Consider the following 25,379-nt stretch of genomic DNA (forward strand, 5'->3'; position numbering starts at 1 on the left):
AGTGGAACATTTCAAAACTGAACTATAAGATACAAAACATTTCTGGCCACGCTTTTTGTTGTGGACATTTCATGGCCCTAAATATTTCAGAGTCAGACTGAGACCTCGGTTACTGTGCCGAACAATCTTTTAAATCAAAGTCAAGGCAATATGATCCTCTATTTTTTCACTCTGAATGGGGAGTTGAATTTCTGCCCTGGTGTGCTCATTTTCTTACCTTTGACAGAGATAATGCTGCCATCTTGTGGCAGACAGAAGTACAGGATTTGAAACAAACAAAAATGAGATAAATTTCAGCAATGACTTGCATCCACATCATACTTCTAAAAAAGAAAAAAAAGAATGAAAAAAGTCATGATTTAGCCCTGTCCCAACCATGCAAAAGCAGGAAATTCTTCATAATTTTGTCAAAACAGTTAAATGCACTTATCAGTAGTTTACTTGATTTATTTTTGAAATTGCGTATTTTCAATTATGATAAGTTAAGAGACATCATCAGCCGCTCATATTTCAGATGTTTTTCTTTTTCTATGGTCAAACCTTTGAATTGAACATTTGAATGTACTTATATTTCAGATGGTCATAAAACAAACAAATAATGAAACTAGCCTACTGATTGGGCCTTTAGTCAAGCTTTTGGTACATGAAACAGTTTCAAAGCAGGGTTGTTGTTTTTTTTTGTTTGATGCTTTTGATTATAGGTTGTATACTAATGGAAAATGAGAAAACACTCTTAATAGTATCTACAAACTCAGTTCTCAGTTTTAAAATGATGAGCAAGAAAAAGTAACGAAGGCAGCACACAAACAGGTTCCTTCACATTTCCATCAGCACAGAAGGCATTTTGTGGAGCTGCACCACTGAGCCTCGTTACTTCTGTCTCTGTCGCGGTTTGTTGCCAAGGTAACTGAGAGAGACCAATGACCCTTTCATTATGGGGCCTCTTATTACAAAGCATCATTTTCTCAGGGCCATTACGAACATGTTCCTACTTTGACAGAAGCCGTCAGTGCCCATACAAAGTGCCGCAGTCGGTTATACAAGCAGCCATTTAATTATAGCCATGCATATGTTCAGGGAGTTTATGTACATTTTCTTGAGTCCCTGTATATTCCCAATGAGCTATCATGTGGACACTCATGATGATAATGTGGATGTTATTGTATAGGCTACCCAAGGTCACCACCATGCCCTCTGTCTCCCCTTTGCATCAGCTAATATCCTGCAGCAGAGAAGTCACTCTTTATCTTGACTGGCAACTTTATTAAAGGTTCATATAGACTACCCATGTCCTCCTCCTGCAGAAAGCTGCCAAATGCTTCATGGTCAATATGCAATACAAGGCTGCAACAGTATGAAAATCAATTCACATATTGATTTATTTTTGAAAATTTCCACCTAAAGTCATGTTGTTTAGATTGGTGAGTTGTGTGAGTGAGATGGTGGTGACAAAAGCAGAGTAAAGACATTAGCTATGAGTGGCTACTCAGTGTGGACTACATTTTGCACTTTTATGAGCGAGACTATATTTTGCACCAGGTTGGGACATTCTTATTGTACTAAAGATGTTTTAATTCTGTGTGTCCTAATAGTCTGTCCTCACTGATAAATTGGGCGGCCAAAATAGTAGAAACGCCTCTCAGATTACAGTGGTGGAATGTAGGAAGAACAATTGTCCTTCTTGTAGCCTACTTCACTTGAGTACATGTTATGCTGCATTATAATTCTACTCTATATTCTACATTTCTGTGGGAAATATTGTAGGCTACTTTTTACTTCACCACACTTACTTAACAGTTTTAATGACTAGTTACTTTTTAAATATAAAAACATATGATCTTCTCATGATGCAATGGGCTACTATAGCCTAATCTACCTACTGGCATGCAAAGTAGTATGTAAAATTACACTTACTACAACATATAATACTACAACATTAAAATGCTCTTAATAACGTGCATTCACTTGTGGTAAAACAGAGTAATATAATATTATATAACACTTTGAAAGTATAAATTCTGCAGAATGAGTTTTAGTTTTGATACTTTTATAGGCTAGGCCTACATCTTGCTGATAACCTACTTACTCAAGTGAAGTATCTGAGTAGGCTTCTTTCACCTCTGCCTGCCTGTAGCAAAATACATTTCAAAAGCATCACAAACTACAGCCTCCAAAACGAGCATGCAGTTGAATAAACACCTCTCCAAAACAGTTTCATTAACAAAAAAACATAATAACCTCAAGGAAAGTTGGTTTTGTTGTTGATATGTTGTATTATAATCTTCTGTAGACATCTAGATTTACCCAAAAGCTGGCAACTGAGTGTAATAATGTATATATTCCCTTATTGGCAATTGACACAATACGTAATACGTATCTCCCCTTAAAACATGTGATATGAACTTGAAAACTGTTGCATTGTTTCAGCTTCCCAACGTGAGTCACGTTTTCCCCCCTCAAAACAGAATAGACTACTTCTGTAGTCTTCACATGCATTGCAGCTTCACCTCTAGCGCTACCACTAGTGCATTTCCTGTTGGTGATGCTCCTGGTCAGGTAAGCCCTAAGCCGCAGCAGCAACAGCAGCAGCAGGGACAGTGTCGCCTGTCAGCAGAGAATGAGTGACGGCAGATGAAGTGCTGCTGTTGGTTCAGCCCGCTCCGCCGCCGCAGCACCATCAGCATCAGGATCTCAAGATGGTCGCGGCGCACACTTCTTCGCACTCGTCGGAATCTGCGGAGTGGATAATTTGTCTGGACAAGAGGTAATCTATTTTTGTCATATGTATCGTTGTGTATACACCAACTCGTTTGAGGTCACTGTGCGAGCAACGAATGATGGGATTATTAACGCGATTTTGATTTTCCCACCAGAGCTTTGGCGCTGAATTGCAAGACAGTGATGTTGGGTCTAAAGGCTAATTTTTAATTTCCCAACGGAATTAAGACTCAGTGCTTCAGAGCTTTAATTAGGACATTCTTACAGGCACCATATCCCATGTAAGGTTACACCGTTCATATCAGGACTTCATTTAGATTGTTGGCTAGGGGCTCAAAACAACATTAGGCTACTACGCACAACTGTGGGAACTGCCAGTGAAATATTGGAAGAAACCATGCTACTAACTTTAGAGAGGCGTTTGAAATGTTGTTAAAGGGTTTTGACTACATTCATCACTGACAGTGCATTTGTCTCTTAAATATAACCTCCAATTACTCACCTGTTATTCCCATTTACAATCATCCCTAAAACTGCCCTTGAGAGAATTTAGCTTTAAACCCCAAATCACTGTGGAATACTTCCTGATCAATAGGTGAAACTACTGCATGCCCACCTGTCAGAAGAGGTAGCCTAAACCAACAACCAGCTGCAGGGGACTGCTTTAAAAACTGATTTTGACATTACAGGAGCTATAAAAAGTGAATAGTCTTTCAGTTTTTTCCTTTGTGGGAATTTTGGATAATTTGAATTCACACATCCAGGCTCTATATAGCGGAAACGTGACGCTTTAGGTGTCCCACAGGTAGGGATGTAGAAATCAGGGCCAGTAAGAAACACAGAATGAGGAGAGAGAGAGAGAGAGAGAGAGAGAGAGAGAGAGAGAGAGAGAGAGAGTTCCCCCTCCTACTAAAAATACAGAAAAGATCACTTAAATTTTACAATCACTTAAAATCAGTTAACCCCCAGACATATCATCACAAAGCCCTAACATACCAGGAGCTGAAACCAGAGAAGAGGCCCCTCAGCCATCTGGTCCTGAGGCTCTCTGCAGTAACAAGTCCCCAACAGCCTCAGGACAGCAATACCAACTCAAGCAGACCAAACCAAATTATCAGCAAGCAGAAAGAAAAATATATTGAATACTGGAAAGAAACGACCAAAACACAAAGTAAATTACAATGTTATCTGACCCTAAAAAGAGAATTCACACTGGCAAATTACCTGAGTACAATAAAATGTCCTAAACTAAGAAAAATGTTGACAACATACAGACTGAGTGAACACAGCCTGGCCATAGAAAAGGGTCGCCACAGACAGACCTGGCTACCACAAGAGGAGAGACTCTGCTCCCAGTGTGACAGGGGACAGGTAGAGACAGAGCTACACTTTCTAACCTCATGCCCCAAATATAAAACAATAAGACAAAAACACTTTTCCACATTTCCCAAATATACCCCGAATTCAAATTCATATCAGACACACAGAAACTCCCCTATTTACTGGGAGAAATGCCCAAATGTGAAATAATTGCTGCAAAATATGTCTCCTCATGCCATGAAGTGAGGACAACCAGTGGAACCTCAGACTGACATGACTGAATTGTACAGATTTTCAAATTATTATTATTTTGATCGTTTGATATTTTAGTAATTGTTTTGTTTTTACATTTGACACTGATTTTATTTGATTTTATTTAAATTTTATTATTATTTTTTAATCAATTAATTATTTAAAAAAACAATTGTCTATTAATATACACACACACACGTTACTGTTTCATTTATTTATTTTATTTTTTAATATTTCTTCATTTTTTTTTAACACAAACACACATACGCTTTGATTACTTTACGCTTTAATTACTTGTTTAATGAAATGTATGGGATTGATTGTTCTTATGTTGTATGTATGATGCTTTGGCAATGTTGTTGTTACACATTCATGCCAATAAAGCTAATTTGAATTGAATTGAATTGAATTGAGAGAGAGAGAGAGGGTCCCTGACAAAGAAAGGGTCCAAAGAGCATCAGCTATAAACAGCAAAGTGACGCAGTGTTCCAGATGTGTTTACACAGTAATATCCTCTGGTTAATCGTTGAAGCCACTTGTATCGCTCAAATCAAATGGTTCTTGTGTGACTCACCTTTTCCTTAGCAAATAGGCTACCTGCAGCATATGTGCTTCACCTCATTGCTCTGTTGCTAATTTGGCAATGAAATCAGGTGATGACCATGTATGTTTCCATGTATATCCTCACTCCCTCTAAAAAAAACTTATTTTGTCAAACTTCTTCACAGTATTTTATATAAAAGAGAAGTGAACACAAATACCACACATGCCACTTGTTTAATTATTAAACAGTTTATATTATCTCAGTTTAACATGGAGCTTCGGGGATGCAGAAATATGACATCTCACTCATTACATGTCACTCTCTGCAGCTGCATTGTGAATAAGAAGCAGTTGCTCCATTAGATTCACTGTCGTTCGTAGTGTTCACACCATAACAAGCTGCCTCGTGATGAAAACATTCTGTCCTCACTTGGACTCTACATCAGCGCCTTTTGAAAGCTTTTTTTGTTGTTGACTTGGTCGACTTCCTTGGCTTTGAAACTCAGGCTCCCTCACATCTCTCTCTTGCCTTTTTGTCCTCAGTGGAGTGTGTGTGTGTGTGACAAAGGAAACAGTGCTGAAGTAATGCAGAGTAGACGTCCCACCTTTCATCAGTAAATGATGTGGGAGTGGACCACAGGGCCTGTCACACATTAGATGAGGCTTCAGGTGTGATTGTACAGTCCAATCAGGAAGAGCATAGCATAGAGATACTTTAATGTGACTCCTTTGAGGTTGCATTATGAAGAGTCATTTGCTTGCAAGCTGTTGCTTGGTGAAAACACTTTTATTGTACTGTGACAGAGCTGATAATGTAGTACAATAAATCATTTTTAGAGCTACATTAAGCCAGATGATTGTTGCAGCGAGCACTTTTTTTTCCCTTTCTGAATTATTGATACTGTTTGGTTTCATCTTTTTAAAGGATGGATATGGATTCAAAGGTGATGTAAGCTACAGTACAACCACCCACATGTTACATCAGAGGCTCCAGACTCAGTGCAACACATTTGGGGCTGTGTAATGCAGGAAGAGGGATAAAACTTAGTTAGAGCTCATTGTGATAAACAACTATGTATAGAGTTACACTGTGTAAGCACTTTTATATTAAACTATACACAATTCTGTCCTTATGTAAATCGCCCCTTTTCGTATGATCCACCTGAAAAAGCCAATTCTAATCTGTGGACTACTTAAAAGAAGGGCTTTAACATATTAACATATTGATTTTATTTGGCATAGTGTAAACAATAGGAGAAGTCGAAGAGACATGTGAGGAGTCTTTGGCAATTAGACCCATTTGTGATATCATCATTCCAGATTTGACAGCAACAAGATTATTGGCTCACAGAGGTTTCAACTTTTTCTAAGATTCATTTGTCTGGCATGAAATTGTAGTGCTGCACAGGAAGAGATGTGTTTTTATTGTGTCAGTTCATGAAAACTGCAACAGAGTACAGTTGTGAACTCTGACCTTCTGTGCAGGGCACTGCAGTTGTGCAACTTTAACTTAAGTTATGACATAAGAGTGTCGACATGAAAACAGATGACAGCGTTCTTCGGGGATAAATTGGTATCATATCCCTCCTGCAGAGCTTCAAATGTTTTCAGATTCTAGGCCAAGACACACTTAGTGCTGCTCTGGCTGACTCATGCTTTGCAGCCTATGTATGCACCTTTTTTTATTTTAGTTACCTGTACATTGCCCCTTTTTTATTTCTCCAGACCAGCAGAGCGCTCTGCGGAAGATGTTGACATAATCCTGGCACGTCTGAAAAATGTGAAGGCCTTCGAGAGGTTCCACCCCAGTTTGCTGCAGCAGATTTGCCTGTGTGGATTCTATGAGTGCTTGGAGAAAGGCATCACCTGTAGGTCAAAATACAGGCTCTGAAACTGTCGTAGTGTAAATTGGGCTCCAAAATAGTTAAAGAGAATATAGAAGGATGTGTAATTTAAAAAAGATGTTGAACGTTTTAAACTATGCTGTGTTTTTTAGTGTATCGCCAAGGAGACATTGGCACCAGCTGGTATGCCGTCCTCTCTGGTTCACTGGATGTCAAAGTTTCAGAAACATCAAGTTATCAGGTACGACAGATTTGTTTTTCGAAGCATCACGTGATACCCCAGTTTCAACTGAAAATTAAATGTGGTTAAACCACATGGGACTTACAGGTGAGAATGGCACTCTTCTTTCTAGCACACCACTGGCATATCACACAGGGCAATTCATCAAAAATATTATTGAAATCGCAGTTTGGCATACAATATAGTACAATATCCAAATCCACGAGGGAGCTGGAGTTTTTTGATAAAGGTAAAATGCATCACAAAACACCAGTATAATTGTAGGGATGCCCCGGCCTTTGTTTGGTACAGACGCAGTTTTTTGTCAGTTACAATTAAATGCAAAATTTACCATTCCTACTAAAATTGTGACTCATATGGCACTAAATCTGAACTGTCTCCTAAATTTTATAGTCTTTCTGTGGAGATTTGAATGATTGTGTTAGTTAAGCCCCACTTGAAATCCACCCCAGATGCAAAATAATTCACATCCAGCCTCAGGCTTGTTTGGAGTGTGGGCTGTAAAGAGCATTTAGCTTATTATATTGGGGGACATTACTGAATAGTTTTCAATACTGCAGTTTCATGCACCTTAGTCCGTTTGTGTAGATGCTGATTGGAGTAATTTCTTTGCAGATTGGAGTGTATTATCCATCTATGTAGCACAAGTTTTCAGGTGATTGCATCTAACCTTTGAGAGTGATCTGATCAGTGATCACTGCTTGTCAAGTACCTCACACAAAAGCCTTTTTTTCCTCTAGCAGAGTAAGGACATAGGCTTAATTAGCATTTTACAGGATTCTTCTTCTAGCCGAATGTTTTATCCTTATGGATGAATGAACCATGTGGAGCACCATCTCTGTTTCTGTTATAGGATGCTGTTACTATATGTACACTGGGGACTGGCACAGCATTTGGGGAGTCGATCCTGGATAACACCCCCCGGCATGCCACCATTGTCACACAAGAATTCAGTGAGCTCCTACGCATTGAACAGAGGGAGTTCAGGTCTCTGTGGGAGGTGAGTGCCTCTATCTGCTCCATCTGTACTTGAACCAGACTACAGAAATGGTGTAGCCACATTACAGTTTGTGATTAATTCAAGGTAGGTGCTTGTATTAAGTGATCTCAAGGTACACGGTAGATGTATTTATCAATATACAACACAGGGTTGTATAACAAGATTAAGTTCTAGTTCCCTTTATGCTACTTACACAAACATACATAAAATTAATTAAAAATAAATAAAAATAAACTTGATTATATTAGAGGTTGTATTGAAACAGGAATCCTATTTATAGAATCACCCACAATAACAGGTAAAATACTGCAGTTAGTTAAAATATATATATATTTTACATCCTAAACAGCTGAGTGGGCCACTTAAAGGCAGCATACATATCTGTTCAGTCTTGCTTTAATTTCCACTGAGGGGGCTGCTGTAAGGCAGGGAATAGCCACCTGTCTTGGTTTGTTCTGGTTGGAATTGAAATGTTAAATGTGAAAACTGTGACAAATTGAGCTAAGCGCAAGCCAAAGCGTAGGAGGTGTATAGGCAAAGTGTCTTAGTGGATTACTGGAGGTTGGATCGTGATGTTATTGTTGGCCCCCTGCAGGAATAAAGTGAGCTGTCCTCTGCTTATACTGTAACCTTCTGCTCCCAAGTTTGTATTGGTTTCACCAAATCATTGAAGATTTATGCCTTCTGACCACTAGGTGGAAGTGCAGTGCTGAGGAGAAACTGCTTCCTTGTGGTTCTCCATGTGTGCTGTCATTATGGTATGCACTAATTAAGTCACTCAACACCAGTGTAAGAAAGTATTCACATAACATAACATGATACTATACACGTATATCTTAGCTGTGTTAGGACAAACATGAAATTCAACATATTTTAGATTGACTATAAAGCGACAGGGAATCATTTTTGACATGGTGATTCAGTGACACACATCTATACCTGCTCAGTCTCTATTCCATCTGTCTGTTTCTTAGTAACATCCATTCCTCTTCAGTAGCTCTTGACTCACCAGTAAGATGACAATTTACTTACATGTCACTTGTCTGAGGTGTATTGTAGAGTATAGATTGATAGTGACAAGATACTGAAGAGAAACAGTGTTTGCACTGCTCATCTCTCCATCTGCTGCATGTTAGTTTGTAGGTGTCATGCTGTGTAGAGGCCCTTGCCTCTCTCAGCTCCCCCTCTGCTGGAGCCACTACAATGGGCTGGTTTACTGAGAGAGACAGCCCATTTCCTCTGGGACTGAAAGGCATAAGAGGCTGTTCAATGATGGGCTGTGCGTGTCTGTGTTAGTGTACTGGCCAGTTACAGTTTGACTGGATACTTAACGCAACCGTCTGAGTGTGTGCTGAGGATAAAGCCGAAGTACTTCTAGGCTACACATTTCACCTCTGCCCTGAGGCGACCTCTTCAGTAAGGTTTGTTTCAGATGAGATTATAGGGCTTCTGATTCTGGCGCCCAGATTATCGCATCTTGTCCTTAAATCTCTCTGGCCTTGGTTGTTTTGTAACGTAATTGTGAAGTGACTGTGTTAAGATGTAGTTTTTTGTATAACAGATATTATGAGACTACTTTCTTTGGAAAATATCCGGTATGGTTGCAATTGTATTTCAACAATCTAGGTATGAAGGAGCAAAAACACAAATTCTAACTAGTGCTGCTGTAGTTTTGTTAATTGTATGTTTGACAGCATTTGGTAAATCCTTTCTGATCTCATGCCATCTTTAAAGGACCTTTTAAAGCAAGCTCACTTGCTTTAACGGTCTAGTGTGTTATATTTAGGAGGATCTATTGACAGAAATGTAATATAATATTCATAAGTATGTTCTCTGTGGTGTATAAAGACCTTACATAATGAACAGTTATGTTTTTATTACCATAGAATGATCCATTTCTATCTACATACAGAGTGGGTCCCCTTACATGGAAGTCACCATGTTGTGCTGCCATGTATCTACAGTAGCCCAAACGGAAAAACTGCTCTACAGAGTGTATTTCGTCACTATGTTGAATACGTTAGAAGAAGAAGGAAGAAGAAGAAGAAGTAGTAGAAGTAGTAGTTGTCTGGTTTATTAGAAGTAAGAAGAGAAGTGAAATTTGGACAAATGGACCACATGTATAATTTAGTACAAGAGCCAACAGGGCGATTCGGCCACCGTAGCTTCTCCGACACAATTGGAAAGGGAGGGGTGAGCGGTGACTGAGACATTCATCCATCCATCCATCGTCAACCGCTTATTCTGTGTACGGGGTCGCGGGGGTCTGGAGCCTATCCCAGCTGACATCGGGGGAAAGGCGGGGTACACCCTGGACAGGTCTCCAGTCCATCGCGGGGTGACTAAGACATTGGTTGCAATTTGCAACCCTCACCACTAGATGCCACTAAAACGTACACACTGAACCTTTAAGGGACTAAATTAAAGTCAGTGGGAGAGTAATTTTTCTGACAGTGTTATCACCCATCGTCTCATGTTAAAACTCCCCTCCTCCTGGTGTTTTGGATGTTTGACCTCTTCTGTGCAGAAGTTGGAAACTAGAAGGCTGTTCTCACATTCATCTGTTGAAGGGGGAAAGTTTCTTTATGCTTACCTGAAATCTGACTTCAAAATGTGAATGTACGAGCAGGATTTTGTGACAGCTACTTTGGAAGCCCAATCAGTTCAATATGCAAGACATAATCAGCTTTTTGACATATAATTATTACACTAGCTCCCACGACAGTTTGACCAAATTATTCTCCCTGGCAATGGTGCTCATTTATTCCTCCCAGTAGCTATTGTCGCAATGCAGAAAACTTTGTTATGTAGTATCTTGTTGCTGGTGGCATCAGGCATTAGACTTTGCCTGCCAGTTCTGATGCACTGTGGTGACAAACTGCTTCCCTGGGTGTTTTCCTGGTTGTTAAAATAAATGAAGTTCAGCGACTTCACACAGGCTTTATTAAATATGAAATGCATTTTGTGATGCAGGAAAAAATTTAAGCAATGTGAACTCATTATCCTCATTGCTTATGGCCCTGAAAACCAGGGTGAACAGAGAAATACACCTAGCACTGATTGATGCCAGCTGATATGGGGAGATAGCAAAGGAGCGATGTGAACGGAAACATACCACCTAACCTGCATCAAAGTTACACACCACCTCCTCCTCCCACACAGATCTGTGCTCCTGCAGAACGCCTATGGCCAAGCACTCATACAAAACTACACCAGAATGAGCACAGCATTGCCCTAATGAACCAATGGATAATATTATTTATTCATGAATGTCCATGTCAATTATTCAGTAAATGTCTTTCTCTGGTTATTGCGCTTTCTCCTAAAATCTTAATGCAATTGTTCATTAAATTTGAGGATATGTATATGTCAGTGTTTGGGTGCTATAGAGAGAGCTAATGCTTCTTTACAACATTCTTACCTTTTCTCCATTTGTTTCAATGATTATATATGGAAAAGTCACTGCATATATGACTATGACTATGTCTATTGGTACCACTCATGCGTGCAACTTCAATGTGTGTTTTCTTATGCTGCTGACTATTACAACCACTGGGAACGAGCAGCCGTGTGCTGTTTGTTTAACAGAGCAGACATGAGCCGAGCTCAGCACAGATGGGCAAGCTGACCGAAGCTTAGATGGCCTGATTATCAATTTGCTCTAGCCTTTGTTTCCTGCTTCCGATGGGCACTGTGATTGAAACAACACAATTGTGATTTTTTGCTTTTAGTTTTGTAAGACAGCTTTATTAATGTCACTTCAGCCTGCATTATTTATATTATTTATAAGCATGTGTACTGCCCATGCTTTGTGTAACATCATGTTGCTTATAGTTCTACGTATTTTGCATGCATGTTTAGGCTTGAGGTGTATCTGTTGGGCGCAGAGCAGAGAGAGTGGGTGGGTGAGGGGGATTGGTGTGTCACTATCATCAGTCCATAGAAGAAGCCTGGTGGGCAGCCAGTGGAGAAAACTGATGAAAAGGAAGTGGCAGGGACGCAGCGTGCCCTCTGGTGTCTGAGGATTGGGTGGAGGGGGGTTGTAAAAATGAGGCCATTTAGATCCTCTGGTGGTTCAGCATCCAAGTAGTGTGCCACATCGAGAGCCAGAGCCCTTCCAAGTGCACAGCGGATATGTGCATGGAAAGAGCAGGAAGATTATATCAAAACATTCCTGTTTTATTCCCTTATCTTTGCTCACAGAGTTGTTATATCATCAAAAGACCAGAGTCTGGACCCCGACCTGTGAAATGAAGCAGGACTGCAGGACTTGAACTGCAACTGGCCCTGCAGAATATTATTATCAGTTAAATTTGTGCTTCTTAATAAAGTGACATGTTTTATTGTAACTGCTTTGACAGGATCTATTTCCGAATTTGTCAGATATATTAAGTCGTAAATTTAATTAGATCACTGAGATAGAAAGATTTGGGATGAAAGTTACAATATAATACAATGTAATGTGTCCAATAGAGAACAATGCTGAATTAAAATCATTCAGCTGTCACACCCACTTTCATCTTCCATATCATTGCCTTGTTTATGTGTGTGCACATGTGACAAATATTTCTTTATATTTGTCTTTTTGCTTAGTTGAACTTGAGTCTTCAAATTAAACCACAGCATGGACGAGCTGACTAAACTGAGTTTAAACAAAAAACTGTACATTTTTTTCAAATTTCAAATCAAATTTGTTACCATCATGGGTAGAAGAGAAGGAAAAGGAATATGTTCTCTCTCCGGTACCGCCGCTTGCCTCAGCCCATCATAAAGATGTCCAAAACACATTTGATAAATTTGCCCTGTCTTAAATTTGTGCCTGTTCAGTACAAGCCTTAATCCATCAAATTCAGGATGACCAATGTCAAATCTAAAATGAGACACTATTTCCCATCACATTGATTAACTGAAATTGTAACAGCTAAGCTGTTTTCATCTGTCTGTTTCTTAGTAAAATCCATTCCCCTCCTATAGCTCTTGACTCATCAGTAAGATGACAATTTACTTATATGTCATTTGTCTGATATTTTGCTTTACCTTTTCTTAACGTGATAAATTAAAAAATAATAAAATAAAAACAGAATTTAAGAAAGTTAGCAAATTCTATGTATAAGGTTATGTTTTTAATTTTTGCAATACTGCTTGAGACATCAGAAGACATTAGATGTGTGCAATGACTGTCACCTATAGAAAGGGATGTACAAAACCCATTAAAATTTGCTAATTTATTTCAAATGTACTGTGTGTTCAGTCAACGAGCATTTTATGATCCATCACATTTTTCATTATTAAATTCACTGTTATAACCACTGTCATTCAGAAGTCTACAGACTTGAAATGTGTGTAAGTGTGATTAAAAAAAGTATTCTGCAGAAAATGTTCACATGTTTTTACATAACATTTAAATTCCTTCACCCTGTCAGAATCCCTTTTATTAGAGGTTAAATATTTTGGTCGTGGACTTTCATCAGACATCACATTTTTTTAACAAAAACATCTTTATACCAACCAGTCAAACAGACAATTATCACATCAATAATTGATGTTGGGGAGATATTCATATTATAAGCTCTTGATGATGTGATTTAAAGGGAGTTCAATGCATCTGTCTTGTGGATTTGATAAGTAACAAGGTTAAAGATAAGACACCATCTGGTCTCTGTCCTTCAGAGGAATGAGTGCAGAGATAGGAATATGATACTGGCTGGTACTGTCTGTACGCTTTAGGGTTGGATTGGATGCACAAAGGACAATTTTAAATAAATTCTACCGGTATTACTGTGAAGGAAAATGTGTCCCTGAGGGGTTGTAAGTTGATGAAAGCAGCAGGGACACTTTTTATAATAATTTATTTTATTATTTCTGATGTCTATTCTGATGTCATATGTTTTGAGACTGGCCAGACCCTGCTTTAGCACTTCCTTGGCCATGCTGAAAATGAGCATCTACAATGTATCATGTCTGTAGATTAGTGATGGAGAGGGGGGGGGGGCAGGCTCTCCTGTGTTGAGTAATCACCAAGCAACTGCTGCTCAGAAGAAGTCAGCTGCTGACTGGCACTGTGCTGGGCTGACACAGTCTGCTCACTCTGCTCTCATTGTGGCGTGCAGCCTGCGGTGAAGGAGCTGCTGGATCATGTTGGACAATGCTGCATGTGACCCATAACTACTGTGTCACACTGGGACGATTAGAATTGGACATACATGCTTGGAGTGTTTGTTAACTCCCGGATTAAGAGGGTGTGGAGGACCTTCCAGTCATTAACAACAAGAACAGGCTACATGGGACGCTGGTAGCATTAGGTAGGCTAGTCTTTGCCTAACTTTGCATTTGTAGCATGAGAAACACTGTATAATAATATGGGGAAAGTGGAAAAATGCTGTGTAGAAATTTGTGCAGAATTGTTCTTGCTGATGTTGCAGAACTATCTGGAAATTAGGAATTTGCAATCCAAATGTCCCAAGTAAAATTTTGTATTTTCATTCCTACTTTAAAAAGGTTTCTGTTTGGGAGGAAATCTAACTGAGCGGAAGTGAAGTGGAATTCTTGGGAGGGTTTTCCCCCAATTGTTTCCCCAAGTGGCTTTAAGTGTGCCTCAGAATAATCAGTGAATGCTTTGAGAACAGTTTGCACAGTGTAGGTTATGTAATCTGGGGTGAATTATTCAAACAGCAGTTCGTTCATGCACATTGATGCTCACAATGCAATAATGTGCTCAAGCATGAAAGACAGAGGTGGAGCTTGAGCTGAGAATTCACTTGAGATGACTTGGTTAATATCTTGATTGATCTGTTGTTATGACATAGATAAGACTACCCTTATCTCTTTAAAGCACAGCATCCATGTGCATCGGATAGAGATATGGACTTTATTCAGCACTTCATGCTGACAATCTTTACACTGTTTTTATACACAGTGCTGCTGTGAACAGTGAAACCAGTTCATGAGAGCAAATAAACACAATTGTTTACTTCACTGGAGGAATACTCAGTGGCACATCTGGTATTGCAAACATAATAACATAAAGTAAATAAAGTACATTCAATATTATTTATTTAAACTGTGTGAATTTACTACGTTTCAGTTTTTTTCCCTATTCCAGATTAGTAAATTGACAAAAAAATGTCATTAACCAAATTAGAGATCAGATTTTTTGGTTGTGGACCTTCATCAGGCATCATATTTTTGTGGATGTTTTTCATGTATACCTGTGATTATAGAGCCAAATATATTCTGTATTTGCAAATATTGGTATTTTGTCAGCTAAAATGGGTGTCTTTTGAGTCAAGTTTTAATGCTTTTCATTTCAAGTATTACTAAAATATCCATGGCCTGTTCAGTGTGTAGTACAATCACATTCCAGTGCCACAGTTACCAAGGTTAAAAAGGTGGACTAAAGTCTGATGGAAAGAACATAATATACAGTATAGTCATTACATTCAGGGAACCACCTAGCCTCCATGCTACTGTGTTCAGAAACACTGAGGCTATGTCCACACTACCTGGGTAATTTCTAAAATGTCCTTTACATGTGGCAACGAGCATATTGGACGTCCACACTAACATTTTCAGTTATCTTTCGTAAGGATCTCCATCCACACTGAAACGCCTGACCTGAACTATAGAAAAATCTCTCCCCTGTAATCCTCTACAAAACAGTTTTTCTGTTGACAGTCAAATATCCACCAATAACATTAATTAGCTTGAAAAAGCTTCAAAGCTTAAATATGTTAAAACATGCAGAGACACATAACTCTGCTGTACATAAAGATTTTGTTCAGTCATCTTTGGCATTATTCTGAGGTCAAAACTAATTTCTGCTTCAGTGTATCAGTCTGTCTCACAGACTGTTATTGTGCTATAAATCCATGCTGGAAAATCAATACATTTATAAGAGTCCTAAAACATTAAATGACAACTTAAGAAAGAGCTTGTGCACTTGCAAATAGTTGATCGTATTTAACGTAATTCTTTGGTTGTTGTGCATCTGATCGTTTCAAAATTTTTATGTCCAAATGTTTTTGTATTACTCTCAGCCATATTCTTTGAGCTATGTAAGCTGCCAAAGTTTTCTTGGTTTTCCAACTTGGGAGATATTACAAATGAAGAAAAAAAGTCATGTTTCTGCTGTCTGTCTGTCTGTGATGGATTTTATGTCAGGTTGAAGCTGCCTTTGGGGCAAAACACCTCAGATCTATTGGAAGTTAGTTTCTATTCCTAGAGTCATGGATCCGATGGGATTTAGATTCCTAGACGTCTGCCTACCTCGCTGATCCTATCACTTCAAAAAACATCATTCTTATTCTGGAAGTGTTCGTAACACCTAAATCCCCTTGAAGCTACAGATTATAATCTCCACTATTATGATGGAATCAACTTATAAAAACAACACAACAGTTCGCAAAAGACAGGGTTGAATCAGACGCTGTAAGCTGTCTGACTAAACCAGTGTGCTCACTGTCTGGATGTCAAGTCGTTACAGATTATTTGACCCAGTCGAATACGCCTAAAGGTGTATTCATGCTTTACACGTTGTAGCCAGTCACAACAGCGGACATTCTGTGCAGAGCTGGATGTGATTGCCGGTGGAACTTGTTTGTACTTAATAACTACTGACTGTCCATTTGTCAGTAAATGCTTTTGTGTAATAACATTTTAGTGATCCTAAAAAACAAATACCGGCTTGTTTTCCCTCTATTACTGCAGATAATAGATGATAAGTACATCTCTGTCAATATTATGGTTATAAAGTGAGAGACTGTCACACAAAATGGTTGTTTAATTGTGACCTGAAGTGCGTTTTAAGTGACCATGGCAAGCACACTTAGTTTTCGATTTATTTAGAAACAAGGCTTATGACAAGCAGACTCCCAATTTTCGCATAACAGTAGTGGATGGAAACTTACATAAATCTGTTTCTCGATGGAAAAGCTGGACAGTGGCATTTTTCCTTAAAAAATTACAAATCAAAAATTTTAATGGTTGTCGATTCATTTTCGGTTCACTATGCTAATAGATTAATCAACTATTTTGTTCAACTAAACAAATGCATTGTGTAAGAATCAGAGACATCATTACTAACAAAATAGAAACTGAGTGGTTTTTACACACCTGACAATGGTCCTAACCCTGCTCTAAATCAACACCCCCACCCTACGTACTGGATTCAACCCCTTAGGGACTGCGGCTTTATTGGCTCAGAGGGGCTGAGTTCATTTGTTCATGTGCTGCTCAGTTTAAGTGCTCCTCCCTAATCCTAAATCCTTTAATTGTCAACAAAGATAGATAGGCTTGTTGAAGTGACTCTGAAGACTTTGGTTCTGTTGCTTTGATTAACTTAAAAATAAAATCACTTTGCAAGTGTACAAAATCCCCTCCACAAAAGACGCATTTTCATATTCTGAGGATTGTTAGTTGACATTAATCTGTATCTGTTAATATCTTAATGAGCAACTAGTTAATTCTCCTTTTGGAGTTGATAGTTTCTGTAGAAATGCTTTCAAAAACTGCTTCTTAATTGAGGGAAAAAGCTGTGTGGCCCTAAAGGGTTGCTAAAGTGATTAACTGACTTCAGAGGGTACAATTGAATTTAAAACATGACCTCTGAGAGTACATTACCATCAAGGAACAAATGGCTGAATAGTTCTAGCTTATATTTGGTCTCCTCCAAACAGAAGATAGGAAGGTAGAGTGAACAGGTCGGTCACTAAGTGGTCCTCAATCAGCTTTTTATTGACCTAGAATATAGTTGCTTTGGCACATAATCCTTTTTTGTTTGTCTTTTACCACAAATTAATTTTGAACCATCAGTCTATTTGACAAATTGTTTAAGAGAAAATACAATTTTAAGAATCAGCTCACATCAGAGGGATACTATATGTCGGTTTACTTTAGATGCAAAATTGAGTACTTTCAAAGGTTTATCATTAAAATTATCATTATTTACTATAAGTCATATCACAGTAAAGTTACTGTAGAACTACATGTACTGTAAAAGGAATAATGATACGTATATTGTGTATTGTGTATGTAGGTATATTATGGCATTCAAAGGTTTTTATGAGCACAAGAGCTACTGACTTGCTAACTGGTGATTTGGAGATTACAACATCAACACCTTTTAAAACATTCTAGCTATTTGATATCATGATGTGTAAAAATGCCTGGCCCTCTGTCGTCCCTTCCCTGCAGGAATGGCATGTTTTCTGTAAGAGAAAAAGACAAAGATAGCTGAAATTCATACAGTACATGCATGCATCCAAAGCATAATTCAAGGCCCTATTGGATAATAATAATGTCTGTCTCTATATATTTATATCTAATATTTTGTTAACATGATTAAGTTTGCTAGGTATTGCTCTAGCCCACAAAGACTGTGCAGCTCGAATTTACACAAAAAGATGTTAGAATGATTTTGATGAAGTTGTTTATTTTTTCTCATTTAAACTTGACTCCCCTCTGCAAATAGTGACTGGTCCATCTTTGAATTGACTGGAGACTTGAGGGGGGGAAGTCCATTCTGAAGCTACGACAGTGGATAAGGATGCTCAAACAGCAAAAATAAATGTAAACCTTCCCCTTGAGTGTAAAAGAAGTACTTAATTATAAACCAATGTAGAACCAAAAAAAAGAACAACAAATATCACAAAAGTCATACGTTCTTTCCATCTAAATATGGCAGACTGAGATTTCCACTTACCAATTATTACAGTAAGCAGATTTAGAGTAAAAATCTAACCACACTGTAACAATTCCCAAAATACCTTGCAAATCTACAGTAACACAGCATAGTGAGGCACTGTTAAGGAAACAATATTAATGCTGTAAAAAACATAAATAACTTAAATGTAGAAGGTGAAATCAATATCCTGTAAACAGATGTCCATAAAACAAAGGAGACAGCCGGGACATGAGTCAATGAATACAGTCATTATATTTAGATGATAACCAGGATGTTGAATATACAGCATTAGACCCTTTTTTAGTTGGAGAATCATTCCACGTTGGCAGAGGTTTGTACGCTCCCACTGTCCTACTTCAACCTATGATCTTGTCTTGCAGTGTATAAGGCAATATTTATTTTTTTTTACGGCTCATTGGCTTAGATTGGATTGACCTCTTTGTGCACCAGTGTCATGGACAAAAACATGACATTTACAAGAGTGCATGGGGATCAGTATGATGTTACATAACATCTGTGTTGCTGCAGGGCACAGTGATGATAAAGGTCATGTATGGTTGAATAGTCATGTTCTTTGTCCTCTGGGGCTGTCTGCATCTCGCACAACATCAAGGAGTAAGTTCTTTATCGAAATATGTAGTCTAACAAGTGCATAACAAGGATAAAGAAAGAGAGAAAAGGAAAAGAAGACTAGAAATTGAAAATGAGGATAAGAATTAAGTTATTTTTAATGAATTTTTGAACTGACAAATGTGCACCAAAGTTGTTGCGATTCTCAATAATTTATTAGTCACAGTTTTATAAGTATAATAATTCCTTTACTGGTATCTCCCCTCTTTGTGATAATTACTCACTGATCATAACATTTGCATGTTAGGACTAATGAGGATGAAATATCAACAAACAGCCCAAACTCTCATTGACTCTATTCTTTGACCTCACTGCCTAGAGACAAATGATGTCTTACAACAAAGATTCCTGGACAGAATCGAAACCAGGGACGTTTCAGTTCCATAGTATGCATCTTAGACCGCTGGCCTACAAAGATGCCTCAGAGTACATTTTAATATAGATGAGGTGCATTATTGTATCAAATATGCCTCTGGATGTGTATATTTTATGGTGATCAGGTGGAAAATAACTAAGAACATTTATTTACTTTACTTGCGTATATCCATTTTATGCTGCTTTATACTTCCACACCACTCTGCTTTTGTCTGACAGCGGGAGTTACTTTAGTTACATGTCAGATTTTGATTTTACTTGAAAAACATGATAATCTAATAAAATATGTTGCATTGTTATAAAACCAGAGGTTCCCAACCTTTTTTAGCTTGTGACTAGTGTCTAGTTTGGGCTCCTTGTCATGTTTCAGATGTTTATGGCGATGATGAAGGGTTATTTCCTTCCGAAACATCTCAGATGGTTTCATTTAAATAACAGAGTGGGGCCTGAAGAAGAAAAAGTATACAATATTTCACAAAAAAAGCACACATTAGAAAAAAGTCCAACAAACTAATACAAATGTGTGCAGCAGAACTTTGGTTTTTCCTTTTTTTGAACCCATTAAACATCTCATGAACCCTCAGCTTTGTCTGGTCATCCTTTATCGGAGACTGGACCTCCAGGTTGGTAACCACTGAGCTAAACTACAGAATTTCACAACAGTAAAATGCTGCTTACACATGCATCAGTATTGAAAACATATTAATGTTATATGCACACTCAGTTTCCCGTTTAGGAACACCTAACTAAAGCTAAAGCAGTCTACTTTTACTTCCACCCCTGATGGTGACCCTGTCCTGTAGAGCTGTGTGTGAGCTGTTTGATGAAAAAGGCAAGACAGGAACAAGATATTTGGCAAAAAAAGTACCAGCTGCGATTGTCAGCTGCTAAGTTATAGCAGTTACCTCACACACAGTTGGCCATGGGACATTACCTTGGCCTCCCATGGCCAAGTTGATAAAATGATGAGACACAAGGAAAAAGTGTGCTTTACCCAATTGTAACGCTGCTACTGTCTTTACGATGCTACAGTCTTCTTATGATTGACACATAATGTGCTGCAGTCATATTACCACTGTACAGTTATAATTTATTGTAATAATGACTGCTTTTTTTATTTTTTATTTTCTATAGAAATATCATCATTGCATGTCTGGACTGCTTGCCCCACCCTATGGTGTAATGGAAAGTGGTTGCAGTGCTGACAGTAAGTAGCCCTCAATTACTGTTTACCTTTCTGAGTGGTTTGGACTCACACAATCAAGCATTTTATTTAAGTTTGTTACAGTTTGTGTTAGTTGTTGTAATGACCTTCACATGCTGTTGGTAGATTTGAAAGCAGTCTTTGAACTTCAATTTAATTGCAACAGGATCTTCAAGACGAAATCTGACTGTAAAATATCACAGTGCAGGCACTGCCAAAATGTTCAAATGTTGCAGTTGGTGCACATGGTTTGGTTGGATGTGACCAGCAGGCACATGCACATATAGACACATGAGCACCTGCCCTTTTTGTTCCTGGAGAGAAAGTGCCCTTATTTCTTGCTTTTTAAGTTGTATTTTTCTTGGCTTGTGTGGAGGTGAGTGGTGATGGACAAATGACTAAGCTACCAGTCCCTCGAGTTTGCAGCTAATTAGCGAAAAGACAGTCAAGACAAATATACTTAATATAAATACAGTAACTTATGTCTTGCTTACATGAATGACTCATGAGCTACTAGATAATGTAATAAGTTAGCTAAAGTTTAGCTAAGGCCAAACAGGCTAATGTACTGTACTTAATGGACACTGCATGTGAAAACAATAAAATCTGTCTAAAAGTCATCACAGCCACCACATTAATATGCAAATTAGTCCCTGACTTATTAACTAACTATTAAATAACTAAACCCCCCAAAATGTCTGTGCATAACCTGGTGTTGACAGTGTTACATCATTAGAAACAGGTACAGCAATGCATTTGGTTTACAGCTGCTTTTGTACCAGTTACTCAAGGTAGTACAGATATAAAAAGCTAAACTGAAATTATAAAGTCAATGAAATGTATTTCAAGGTTTGTATGCAGATTGTCTTCAATGTGAGACTTGATCAAGAGGAAGAAGCGTTTACAATAAATTGATTCACTTTACTTTATAAAGGTTTCCACAAGTAGGCCAGTTTTCCACTTGTTTGTATAATGATATTTCACACTTTTCAGAAACCTTAACAGAATCTTATTTGGTACAATTTGTAATAATATTTTTGTCTGCCTAACTCCATTGCTTTCCGACTGTCTTTGTCTTCTTGTACTGTAAAAAAGGCTGATACCTTTATTTATACTTCTCTGTTGCAAGTTAACTCAATATTGACTTAGCTTTTCTCAAACAGAACACTTAACTTGCTTTAAAGTCATGTACCATAAAAAATGATGTACAGCAGGGTGCAGTGAGAAAATCCAGAGAGTCTGTTGGCTTACTGGCAGTGGGTTCAAAGTACAGTATATTGTACTTATTTTTTTGAAACGTTCTTAAATGATGGATGCATTTTATGTCGTTAATGTTTCTCTGCTTTATCTTCCAAAGAAACCAAGAATGTCAGTCTTACTTGCCCTAAAATGGTTGATTTTTGAAAAGATTTAATTAACTACTGTAGCCTTTTGAGCTGCTTTTAAAAGTCAATAAGTCTGCTTTAGTATTCATCACTGTTACATGCTATGGAGCAGCACTGTAAGATTATACTAGAGTATATTTTCAGTATACAGTAAAGTACTTCAGGATTTACAGTATGCACTGTCTCTATGCATGAATGCGCACAGGACAGAAATTATACAGACATCAAGCAGCTGGAGGCAGATGCACTCTCCTGTACAGTACATCCACAGCAGCTTAGTAGTTTTGTAACTGTAGTCAAATGAATTAAACATGTTTTATAGTTTTCTTCCACTCTACCTGAGCAGTTTTTAAAGCACAAACACACATTTTTTCGCTCATTATTCAATAAAATGAAACACTTTGCTCTCGACTCTGACATACTCAAACTATGTGATCTTTTATCAAACAATTAGATTTTTCTAAACCTATATCTAATCTTGCATACATCTCTCACAGCCATGATTCTGATCACCTGATGAATTTAAATCCAACATTCACTCTTTTTTAGCTCTACTGTACACTGCATTCCTAATGATGGGACTGAATTGATGACACTTGAATGAGTAGCATGATGTCACATGGACCAGCATGGCTGCAGCACAAATAAAATGATGGACAGCTGTGTTAACTTCTGAAAAAAGCAATAAACAAGCACAGATTTTATACAGATCCACAGCATATAAATAGAAATGCAGTCCAAGAGTGTGTAAGAAGATAGCAGAAACTCTTTTGAAGCACGTTTAAAGTGAGTTTCAGCTCATTGTTTAACTGTCCACCAACTTGCTACTGTTTTGGTTCATGCTCACAACTCTCACAGTGTCGTTTTCAGTGAAAAAGCTCCATAAACCAACTGTACACTACCTGCTGAACACCAAACAGACATGATTAGCGACTAGCCGGTGAACATATTGGAGCATTTAGCAGTTAAAGAGCCAGATATTTACCTCAGGAGTTGGTGGAGACCAAAGACAGAGCTGAAAGAGAGTGAATGTTGGACTTAAATTCATCAGGTGATCAGAAACATGGCTCCAAACAAATAAAAATCTTTATTTAGCAAGCCTTCGTATGTAAATGACAAAATATATTGCAGTTGCTTTCCAAAATGACCCGTATAACTTTGATTCATGAGTAGTTTGATAAAACTCAGGCAACTACAAGGTTAAGGTTTTTCCCTGTTGGATGTTGTTTGACCAGCAGTTAGGTGGTGTAAATGCTAACACATGTTATGCAACATACAGGTAACAATAGAAAAATCTTTATAGCAAAGAACCATCCATCGTCAACCGCTTATCCTGTGTACAGAGTCGCAGGAGCTAATCCCAGCACAGGTCACCAGTCCATCGCAGGGCCACACATAGACAAACAACCACTCACACCTAAGGACAATTTAGGGTTGCCAATTATTAATGCCATTAATCTTTGGATGGTGGGAGGAAGACAGAGCACCCGGAAAGAACCCACGCAGACACAAGGAGAACATGCAAGCTCCACACAGAAAGGCCGGGGAAACCGGGGTTTGAACCCACAACCTTCTTGCTGTGAAGCAACAGTGCTACCCACTGGACCACCGTGCTGCCCACAGCAAAGAACATTTACAAAAATAACCTGGGATTAAAGTAGCCTAGAATTACACACATTGTGAACAAAGTTATGCAGATAAAGACGATTGAGTTTTATTCGTGGATGTAAAGCCACAAGCCTAATGTTACATTTCTAGCTATTTTCTACTTTCTTTCTGTATCTTGTTTGTGTGACATCAGCAGTCTGAGAGGCATGTCTAAGAATAGCTGAGATTTTCCCCTGCAGATACTGTTGTGACCGAGCAGATCTTACTGAGGGAAACTTTACTGTACACTAAGAAATAACCACATCCTTCAAACCCTCTGTACATAGACTTAAACACTGGAAAAGGTATTTTCTCATTGATTTCCATTTTTACATCCGAAAGGAGAGCTCATGAAAGCCCAAATTATTTACAATTTCAGAAATAGGAAAGTCACTGAATGGAGATAGAAATTAGATTAAATTAACAAGTTCACACATACCTAGTGGCTACTGATAAAGTGGGTGCATTTTCTGGTTCATAGTGGTGGCAAAAAATTATATTTTAACAGTGTACTGGTACTTTTACTTCCAACCCTTTACTGGTACTTTTACTGGTACTTTTACTTCCAAGAAAAAAGCAAATAAAAGGGAAATGAAATACAATGACATTTAAACCAGAGATAATTGATCTGAAGATTCAAGCAGTGGATCTACAGAAGAATCTGTTCTGCGTAAAAATCATAGGTAAAAAAATGAACAAATCTTGACATCAGTTTTGTTTTCAGCTGCAACAACCTTTTAGAATTGTGCAGAAAGCACATTAAGGATAGCATAAAAGTTTTCACCTGGAAACTCAATGCACATTAATATAATGGGGAATCTTGGGGGCATCCATTTCATTGTAGTAAAGTCATACTAAACATGTTTGTATATACCACAGAACATGCTTTTGCTGTTCTGTGTATACTTATTTTGAAATACATTCATAAAGGATTAAATAAGTTTAAAAAAAATTAGATGCAGCTTGTTGTGTATGCGTTTGCTATGGGCAGCTTTGCTTTGTGGCATTAATTGCTCGACAAAGCTTGGGATTTAAAACATATACACATTTCCCCCCAACACTCTGTACTCTACATTTCCTCTGGACATGGTTAGAAGGGGTTTGAGTGAAAATAGGACCCTCTTCTTTGTGAAGAGAGTCACTTTGTAAATATGCTCTCTGTTTTTTTCCCCACCAGGAATGCCGGACAAAGAGAACATAAGCAACAACCCGTTTGTTTCAGTCTCCAAACATCAGAATAAGGTAGTTTGCCTGACACACGTGAATTATTTATATTATTTAGTGTAACCACACGTTATGAAAGACAGAGAGAGGCTGAGACAAAGCTGGTTTATGGGCCTTGTTCTTGTCTAGTAGAGTGTTAACGTAAATGAGCAGTTTGGCAGCGGGTTAAAACTTGGGTATAACTCAGTCTGTGCTTCTTTTTTGCCTCACGTAACAGCATCCTTTTCCTCAGCCCTCTAACAGGAGGATGGAAATGACTGTGGAATTTGAAGTTTGTTTAAAGTTGATCTAAATATAAACAAGATGGCTGCAGTT

General features: G+C 38.1%; 1 protein-coding gene across 3 annotated transcripts in view; it reads left to right on the forward strand.

Moving 5' to 3' along the window:
• Positions 1-2,637: 2,637 nt before the first annotated feature.
• rapgef4a (Rap guanine nucleotide exchange factor 4a) overlaps positions 2,638-25,379 on the forward strand; it is a 37,853-nt gene continuing 15,111 nt past the window's right edge. The window contains exons 1-6 of one of the 3 annotated variants that reach the window (XM_046054845.1): positions 2,638-2,764; positions 6,559-6,701; positions 6,830-6,918; positions 7,772-7,918; positions 20,739-20,811; positions 25,018-25,082. In XM_046054845.1, the coding sequence (XP_045910801.1) occupies positions 2,697-2,764; positions 6,559-6,701; positions 6,830-6,918; positions 7,772-7,918; positions 20,739-20,811; positions 25,018-25,082 (585 nt within the window). In that variant the 5' untranslated portion in view covers positions 2,638-2,696. Of the gene's footprint in view, positions 2,765-6,558; positions 6,702-6,829; positions 6,919-7,771; positions 7,919-9,257; positions 9,340-13,953; positions 14,221-20,738; positions 20,812-25,017; positions 25,083-25,379 lie in introns of those variants that run through there. The other 2 variants (XM_046054848.1, XM_046054847.1) reach the window with 2 other exon arrangements.

Source organism: Micropterus dolomieu, linkage group LG07, assembly GCF_021292245.1.
Source record: "Micropterus dolomieu isolate WLL.071019.BEF.003 ecotype Adirondacks linkage group LG07, ASM2129224v1, whole genome shotgun sequence".
NCBI lineage: Eukaryota > Metazoa > Chordata > Actinopteri > Centrarchiformes > Centrarchidae > Micropterus > Micropterus dolomieu.